Source organism: Haliotis asinina, chromosome 2, assembly GCF_037392515.1.
Source record: "Haliotis asinina isolate JCU_RB_2024 chromosome 2, JCU_Hal_asi_v2, whole genome shotgun sequence".
Classification (NCBI taxonomy): Eukaryota; Metazoa; Mollusca; class Gastropoda; order Lepetellida; family Haliotidae; genus Haliotis; species Haliotis asinina.
The window spans coordinates 91,623,039-91,632,816 of NC_090281.1; the positions used below are offsets into that span (position 1 = coordinate 91,623,039).

The following is a 9,778-nucleotide window of genomic DNA, read 5'->3' on the forward strand; positions in this document are numbered from 1 at the left end:
TGTAGATTTTGAAACGGGCAAACTGCAACAGGCCCTGATGACCAATTGGCAAATTCAAGTATAGCAAACACTGCTTACACTGTTGATGGAAACTCATGTATTCGTACACTGTCAACAGACATCGTCTTGCACTGTTCATGTTGGTTGCTTTGTTGTTTAACGTCACACTCAGCAATAATCCAGCTATATGGCGGCGTTGTGTAAATAGTAGAGTCAGGACATGACGAACAGCGAGCCTTACCACCCGGACCCGTTAGTTGCCTTCATCGACAAGAATGGCTTTCTTCCTCTTCTAACCCGGATGTTCACGAGTCCATTGTTCATATAAACTGTCGCCTTCTGATGACAGTTATGTAAACTGACGTCTGCTGGATCTGAAGACAGTTATATACATAAGCGACGATAGTATTACAAGGGGCGTCTTACCGATCACCAGGTTCGCTTCTTGCCATTCACACAGAATCTATTTCACTTCTAGATCAATAATCATTTCCGTCGTCTGTCATGTTGGTTTAAAATGACACCGTTGTAAATTTGATTACGATAAGGTACCTTATTTGCAATTGGACAGTTTGGGTTCGAATCCATTATGGGATTCAATCCCCCAAAGTACTCCAATCTGTGCTTTACAGAGAAAGTGTAATTCCAAATGTAACTCACCATGTAATATATCACCACATGTATGGAAACCTAACTGTAACAAACCCGTTATGAGGTCGTTGTCAAGCCCAACACATATCAGTTGATAGCATCTAGGACAGTATGTTCTCCAATATCCGGTGGCCGTCCAAGTCAGTAGCACCATCCACAACTTTCCCATCCTGGGAACTTTACTTTTCCAAATGAAAAAAGGTGATGTGACTCAAGGTCATAAAGACGCATCTTTTCAGAACTCCCTGTCTTAGAATTAGCAGTTTAATCTCACAAGATAACAACTGAATAGATGTGAGATATTAATTCCATAAACAAAACACGTATTGTTATCTTCCTCCTACTGTGGCTATCGACTCCTCCGCAGAAAACATATGTGGTATTATATGATAGTTAGTAGACTTCTGTTGATTGTGGCTCACCTAGTCTGTATGGGAGAAGGGTCTAACTAATGTGTAACACACGATTTGCAGTGTAGAGCCGTGTTCAGATCGGGTCTAATGCAACATTTGCCTTGATATTGACCATATCAGGGTTGTTCTTTTGTTTAGGGTTAAAGAAGAAGTTTGGATATTACTGACATCTTAATGACTGTCGCTTACAAATTTTAGTGATTATGAAAGAAATTATGAACAGATCCTCGTGAATTCTTTATTACATAATCATTCACTAAAGGTCGACAGAGGTCGTTAATGTTATTTATGGAAAATATAGAATGTGTTTTTGCTTGTGAAGCAGGATCGAAACACTAACAGCTCTCAGGTCAACAAGCAGGTAACAAATCTACAACACAATTAACTCCAGTCTATTTTTATTAAGAATATGCTACATCAACTTTGTATTTAGCCGATAATCCTCGTAACAGACCCAATGAACTGCCATGTATACTTCAGCCCATTGATGACATGAATGACGCCATTGGTTGCAAGCCAATCCTGGTTCACCACGCCGCCTTCAAAGGGCGTGATCCAGAAGCGATGGTCACCTATGAAAATTGTACATATATAAAATTGAAGTCACAGGGTGAGTCAGCGAGTTATTAAGACATGAAGAGAGGGAATCCATCTCTCCCTCTGTATATATATAACAGCGAAATCACAGGTTAAGTCAGTGAGTTATTAAGATATGAAGAGAGGGAATCCATCTCTCTCTCTCTCTGTGTATATATATAAAATTGAAGTCAGTGGGTGAGTCAGTGAGTAAATATGAGATGAAGAGAGGGAATCCATCTCTCTCTCTCTCTCTGTGTATATATATATATATATATATAATTAAAGTCACAGGGGGGGCCACAGAGTTATTTGAGATGAAAAGAGGGAATCCATCTCTCTCTGTGAATATATGTGTGTATACGTATATATTATATCTCTGTGTGTGTGTGTGTGAGAGAGAGAGAGAGAGAGATATTAATGTATAGCGTTAGCCCAGTTTCATTCCATTGCACCAATTGTCAGAAGTTTCTAGCAAGTGCATGGGTTGCACCTTGCCAAAGGGATTTTGACGCTTTCGATCACTACCAATATCATCACTTTGGACATATGTAACGACGCTGAACAAAGGGGTGCGGTGGTGCGAAGAATCCTTGAAGAACATTCAGCCTGTCCACCACCCTCCACTCCGATCCCCCTTCCCATCCTCGATCCATCCCTGTTAATCTTATGTCCCAGCAATGAAATAATGAAGTTGACACTTGCCCCATTCGTGGACAGTGAGGGTGTTGTCGTATATGGTGTTGTCGTCACGGATGTTCTCTTTGTTGTACCACCCATAACTGTAGAAGACACCAGGCAGAAGGTGGAATTCCACCAGTGCTGGAAATGAACGAAAATACAAGTCAGTGAAGAGGAGAAACTTGGTCTGTTTTTTTAAAAGAAAACCATTTTTTTCAGAAGGTATTCTTCAAAAGGGATTTCCGTTTTTCATAAATGATTCTTAAGCAGGCACTAGCCAGGGTGTTGTAGGAGACATTACTTCACTTGCAGAAAAGGATAGCATTGCTAACCTCGCAGGAGGGTAATGGTTTTGAAGAATGCATCACTCACCTTGCCGAATGGTAAAGGTACTTAAAAAGAACACGTATCGTTCACTTAAGAGAAAGGTAATGGTGTTCAAGAAAGCATCGCTCACCTCGAAGGATGGTAATGGCGTTGACGAACGCATCACTTACCCCTCAACATGGTAATGATATTGAAGAAAATATCATCCACCTCTCAGAAAATTACTGTTGTTGAAGAAAGCATTTCTCACCTTTCATTAGTGGCATGTTGTTAAAGATAGCATCCGTCCTATTTTTCGACATTTTATCAAATGCATCATCATTTGGAACAAGGACTGTGATGTTGTCTTCTGTGTAGAAAACGTTCAACAATTATTCAAAATGATACAAAATTTGCAATGAATTTGAACCGTTAAATAATATCGTTGGCACATGTGTATGTCAACACAGAGCATTGTGAATTATAAAAAGTATACCTGCATACGTGAATACAGGGTAGTGTCAATGTTATGCAATGTTTATCTGTGGTGAGGTGAGGTGAGGTGAGGTGAGGTGAGGTGAGGTGAAATGGGGTTTAACGTCATACTTTAGAATGTTATTTTAGACGACATACTAGCGTGTGTATGTGTGGATGCTTGTACTAACCCACACAAGCTGTTTTTATACTTTAATAGTTTTATTGCTCACTGAGATACCATGCCGAAGTTAAAATAAACACCCCACTCATAAACATTGTACTCCGAGCCGAGAAGTCCTTGTTGTACCCACTAATACCACGCGCCAAGGAAGGGTCCAACAAGTACCATATGTTACCATCTTTTGTGACGCAACCGGGGATCGAGCCTACGACGTTCTACCTAATACACCACACAGACAGTCAGTTTATCTGTGTACTGTGCGCAGCAGATCAATGTTACAAACATTTAGTTGTGCATTTGAAAGCCACACATAATTTCAAACTAGCTCATACACACCGACGTATGTGTTTTGAAAATATTCAACGTTAACCACTGTGCTTCAACTCAGGGTATTTCCAGAATGATTATTGTCAAACCTTTAAGTTTGTTCGTCATTCCAGATAAGGCGACAGCCGTGAGAAATTTGGAGTACTTGGCGTCCTGCTGTAGACTTTGAACGATATCACTACTTGGAGGTGTCAGGGGATAGTCCAACAGATAAATATGTCCATTGGAGACGCTCAGGTTGGATTCGTGCATGACCACGCCGTTAACAACAGTCACCTGTATGCAAAACAAAGTGTGGACATTTAACATTGCACACAAATCTTGCGAGGAAAAATAAATACAGAAAAATAATAAAGAGATACATACATGCAATGAAGATTTACGATAGGGCTTCAAAACACATTAAACACTTTTGACACCAGTGACGTACATTGTTGTGTGGGTAGGTGACTAGGCGGACGGGTTTTGAGGCCAGGGTGTTGATCGTTTCCCCTCTCCAGTGTCGGTGCGTGCTTCCAGTGTACGGCGAGATGTAATACTTGATCATGGCCCTCAACTGGGGCAGATTCTGCTGTTGGTAAAGTTTAGACATCACATCTGGGGGTAGAGTTTGCAGTGCCGTGTCTGTCGGGGCGAAGACGGTGTACTTTCCTTTAGAAAGAAAAGAGTCATTTGAGATTTGTGTCTTCGGCTCTGTGAATGAGCAAGGGTTCGCGAAAACACTTACGACGTGCATGTTGCTTTGGGAGCTTTTGTGATCTGGAGTCCCCACAATTTTTATTAGTTGTTGATTTGTTTAAGGGTTGTCAAACCACCAAAAGTATGCCTCTTTCAGCAAATTCTCCAGACTGAATATTCTTTAATGCAGACGTTTTATGGTCACTGTATGTGAGAAAGTTGTATGTGTTGAAAGTTTCGAAACTCGGATGATGAACAATAGACAGGTAGACAACAGGAAGGAGTGAGTGATTATATCTTTCGGTCGAATGAGCAATTTTGCAGTAAATCGCTGCTGGCCAAATCGAGGAAGAATCTCTCCGCGTCAAAACTGTCGTGCGTGTAATACAACCATCTTGTCTTGAAATGTGTTAGCTAATATGCTGAGTCAAAAAGGAAACTTCACATTCTTTCTTCGGAGTACTATAAAACAACAAGAGATGGTAAGATGGGTAAATTGTTATTATTTCATTGCTGAGATCTATGTGATGTGCTCGATACACTGATAGTGCCACAATCACTGCCGTTCCAAAACATGGATGTATAGAATGCATATGTCAAGTCACGATATGGACGTCGAGATTGGCAGCCCGCAACCGATTTCAAATGGTCTGTGAGGACAGCCGACCTCTAAACATCACAGCCCTGGTTCGTGTAGAGGGGGCAGAAATCTGGCACGTAAGTGACGTAGGACGATTTGACGGTCTTCTGCTTGTGACGTCCCACGTGGACGACCTGGCCTTGGGCGATCAGAAATGGTTCCAGTTTGTTGTAGACGACCTCGTGAGTCATACACGGTAGCACGACTGCATCCCATTGCTCTTTCGACATCAATAACTGATCCTCCCGCTTGCAACATGCCAACGGCAAGTTCACGTTGCACATTTGACAATCGTGGCATTTAAAGTACCGTTAGAACTGTGGTTTAAAAGTGTTCTTTTCAATTCTTGAGGCCAATGCTAACACGAGCAAATGAAGAAAACTTTGATGCGAAGATCACGTGATCGGTTGCAAAACCTGATTTGGCACTAACGTCATTTGCACTACGAATGGATGGGTTTGAGTGGGCTTTGCTAACGGTTGTTTTAGAGTCGAAAGATAGGGATCCCATTTCAGATACATAGATATATCATCAGAGAAACATACTCATTATTTTTAAAAATTACATTTCGTGAAGTTTCTTTGTTTGACTCGGTATCTATGCTTAGAACAAAAACTAGATACTGACAAATTTCGACATTTTTCTTTTTGTGCTAAATTTACAAGTATATTAAAGTGTAGTAAACAATGTGAATGCTTTAATTTCCTAAAATTGTAAGTTCACGAGCAAACCTTGACTCAGTAGCCTTTAAAGATGAAATGCACGTTTGAAAAGCAAATTCATGAAGTCATTCGGGACATGTCTGCTGAAATTAACGCGCACGTTAATATTAGTGGAAGAAACAAATTAAAATATTTTCCTTTAAGCATTGTTTCGAAATGCCACACCTTTCAAATGACGAGCGTCAAAGTTCTACGAGGAGGTTTGATGTTGGTCACTCTGTGGTTGATGTTGTCAGAACTTTTAATTGAGCATGGACAAACGATTTGTAATCTTAGGATGAGAGTGTATCAAAGCGGAACAATTGCAGACCGCCCGAGGCCAGACGCGTCACGTGTGACATCAATCAAGGAGGATAAAACGTTAGCATTACGTCATCTCGGAACAGATTTGTTACTGCATCATGCACAAGTAGGGTGATGTGAATAACTGCTGAAACTGTCAGAAATCGCTAGCGTGGCGCTTGGCTTCGCACTATGATGGGCCAATTTCAACACCCCTTCATCACCGTTGCCGACTTGTGTGGACCACATGACTCGCAATTCCTACTGAGATCTGCATGCATCAGGGCCCGAGTGTATCGCAGGCAAGGTGAGCGTCACGCATATGATGAATACGATGTGGACATATATGGTTTCTACAGCATAATGGTATGTGGTTCGTTTGGTGCACGGGCGTTCTCTCCTTGTTGTTCGAGGGAACTTACATGCTGAGCAGCAGACTGATCTGATTTTGCGAAATGTCCTGCTCCCATTTTTTTCAGACAGATAGCCCAGGCCTGAGGTTCCAACAGGACAACGCTAGACCGCTTACGGACATTCTAACTATGAAAATGCTGGTATTCCTGGATTGCCTCTCGTGTAGCCCCGACCTCAATCGTATCGACACACATCTGGGACGAAGTGGGTCGACGTGTATGTCAGCAAGTCAATCCACCAAAGACGTTGCAAGGTCTTCAACATCACCTTCTTGAGAACTGGCAACGTCTTCCTGGGGGGTGTTTTTTAACGTTGTAATATCCACGAGAGAGGTTTTGTGCCTGTAAGAGACGCTAGAGGTTGCCGCACCTCTTACTGAATGCCTCAATCGAATCGAATACCTTCACATCATGAGCGTTATTTTTGTTAAAGAATTGCTTTTTTGTTTTATTTAGATGTCAATGTGTTCTGTGTACAACATACAAGTAAAATTAAAATTTTAAGAACCTGCACCTAAAAATTCGAATGTCAGTTATCAGCTTTGCTTAGTATATTTAAATCTAAGACGAACAGCGAAAGGCAGCTAAGTGAAAAGTCCCAGCGCGGCTCATGGATACAAGTCTGAAAGTGAGATACGATAAGTTAGCGAAACACTGACATGTTAGTGCATCCATACATACCCGAGCTAAGGAGATTCTGAAAGCCCGCTCTTCGCACAAGACTTGTGAAGGACATGATGTCGTACCTCGAACTCAGTGCTTCCATGATGGTTCTGGCAGCAACACCATAGACGCCAAACAGAAGCATCCCGCAGACGAAGTATACCTTCATTGCTCCACCTTGTAAGTCACCCTTCAGATATACATATTGAGTATGTACCTTCTTTACCTCTGACTGACGTATCTTTAGGCAAATTAGTGCTACAAATGGTTTGTTCATATTGAAATTTCAACTATTAATACATTTTACGTTCGCTATTTCACGACATATGACATCGCGCAAATCGCCCTGAGATTGAGCGATTCCGGATCATAAAGTGTTATTCGTTTAGCATGACACTCAGCTGTACTCCGGGTTTATATATATGCTGGCAGTCTGTGAAAGAATCAAGTCTGTAAACGAGCAACGGAAAAAGCAGCTGCACTGTAACGCGCAATAAACGAATCTCCGAAGCTGATCACTTGTCCATGTCGCATGACCATCATAGATTGCTTTGTGTCTAATCTAATTCGGCGGATGGAAACACGCCAGCCTCAGATCTGAATGAAATAACTCTGTAAATGCTACCTAATTAAAGATGGACATCACTCAGTAGTGAAATATGTAGTTTATATTACTCACCTCAGACCTATGGGGTTTTACCGACCCTCCCGTGTTAATATAAGCCCGTGTTTATCATCGAGAATGTGGGGTCATCAAAGGTTGTACTTGGGCGTGGAAACCAAGATTTGCAGTACATATAATCAGCTTAAAGGGCTATATTTACAAAAGTGCGTCTCCATATCTTTCATTATTTATCATGTAAAGTCTTTGTGATAAGACGTAAGAAATGACCTGCAACACGTTTGCTTACTCACGTATGAGTACAGTACCAGAGGTCCTGATGTCGATGGACAAAGCGGCCTTAGCTCTAAGGTGACCGTAACTCCTGTTCCTTAACACAGACTTACGATTTAGCGCTAAAGTTGTTTTGTAAAACGTCACCGATGTCTATGATGATATTTGAGAATGTCTTCGACACGATTAGCATGTTTCAAGCAGTGTCGATGAGTGTGATACAACTACAGTGTACCTTGTACTGAAGTGTGTTAGAGAAATGCAATACGTCGTAAACCCGTAGAGGGGCAGTAGGTGATCCAATAGTTAAAACGTTCGCTCGTCACACCGAGGACCTGAATTCGAGGCCCCACATGGGTAAAATGTGTGAAGCCGAATTCTGATGTGTCCCGCCATGATATTGCTGGAATATTGTTAAAATCGGCGTAAATCTATGCTCAGTCACTCCCTTAAACCGATGACAAATAACGAATAGCAGCTAAAGATCCTGTGCGGATAGTGGGTCGACTTGGGAAGCAGGTCTGAAAATGAGATGGGAGCCAATATTGAATGTATGTACATTACTCTAAACTTCAGCAGCACCAGTATTCCTATAATTGATGATGTTTACACCAGTTATTGGTGACGCACGTGTATGCCAGATGCTCATGACGCGCGCCTTGACGTACATGTGGGGATATTTGCATTGGTGACGTCAGTTCATGTTTTTGTACATGTGATCTATCAGACTCCCTTTTACATAATCATCTAAGAATAGACCCCAGTACAACAGAAACTGTTTAATTACTCATATACCTATAGTCGGTATTGTTACTGTTTTCAGGACTAAAATGATGAGGCCCGGGAATAACATCTGGTTTGGAGTATTTACTGCTTAAATAGTTCTAGAATTAGAGTCAATCAAACTAAATCACAATATATGTACACGGCATTAATATTAATACGGTTTATAATAATACATACATCCCTTGTCTTTCTTTCAGCATTGAAATTTTATTTGTCACCACTTCACGTTCATTCTGGTAGCAATATTCAAAGAGAATTGGCAAAAGACATTTTTGCTTTTCATGCATGAGTTACTGGGATGAGAGGTTATATTTTACAATGATAGCGACTGCTGCTTACAACTGAAAAAACGCACGTTATGATTTTACTGGCAGTGATAAATACCTTGATATAACCTTGTCATATTGTCGTTTTCATGAACAAATAATGATTCTGTGTCAACTGTAAATATTCTCTCAATATATATTTCAGTTCATCCGCGAGTTATACACTCCAATTCTCTCAAGGTCGAGAACGTTTTGTTACGTTTCTTTCAAAGGGCCTTTGATTACATGGCGTTACCTTTTGCAGATGCCACATACTTGTAAATGTATCGGATACAGATATATTACAGCTGCTTCAATCAGCACCAAAAACCGGTATTTTACGACTGACTCCCCCGATGAGGTACACGCTTTCTGGAACGTGATATGGCGTTACGATGTATTGTTACTGAACATATGTTACAGAGAATTCGAAATGAAGAGGAATAGTTGAAACTGACATCAGTGCAACTATATCTATATTGACGGATATCGTGTCGTTTTACAAAGAACCTCGTTTATGTGAAATGCATAAAAGAGAAAGAAAATACAGACAAATAAATGACTGCGGGAAAGACAAATGCTGAAATGTACAGAGGTAACTGAATGTGAAAACAAATCTCACCTTCATAGAGTGTTATCAACATGACAGAAATTAACATGAAGAGACAGTGCAGTGACTGACTCAAGACATGAAACCTGGAATATTCTTGGTAAGGGGGTGGAAACTACTTGCTATGATTAATTACAGCTTGGGGTCATCGACATTGAAGTCGACAGTCTGG

The 9,778-nt window shown here is 40.9% G+C and overlaps 1 protein-coding gene across 1 annotated transcript; it reads right to left on the reverse strand.

Moving 5' to 3' along the window:
- Positions 1-1,450: 1,450 nt before the first annotated feature.
- Positions 1,451-7,736, reverse strand: LOC137273004 (transforming growth factor-beta-induced protein ig-h3-like). Its single transcript, XM_067805444.1, has 7 exons — positions 7,690-7,736; positions 7,029-7,200; positions 4,043-4,263; positions 3,702-3,888; positions 2,899-2,997; positions 2,346-2,462; positions 1,451-1,636 (listed from the first exon to the last, which is right to left on the reverse strand). The coding sequence occupies exons 2-7, from the start codon at positions 7,177-7,179 to the stop codon at positions 1,494-1,496; spliced, it is 918 nt and encodes a 305-aa protein (XP_067661545.1). The 5' UTR covers positions 7,180-7,200; positions 7,690-7,736; the 3' UTR covers positions 1,451-1,493.
- Positions 7,737-9,778: the final 2,042 nt, after the last annotated feature.

Coding starts and splice junctions, on each gene's coding strand:
- LOC137273004 (XM_067805444.1), bottom strand. CDS start 7,179: ATGAAGGTATACTTCGTCTGCGGGATGCTTCTGTTTGGCGTCTATGGT. Junction 4,264..7,028: donor TCAGAATCTCCTTAGCTCGG/GTATGTATGGAT, acceptor TTCTTTCTAAAG/GAAAGTACACCGTCTTCGCC. Junction 2,463..2,898: donor CAACATGCCACTAATGAAAG/GTGAGAAATGCT, acceptor GTTCATTTCCAG/CACTGGTGGAATTCCACCTT.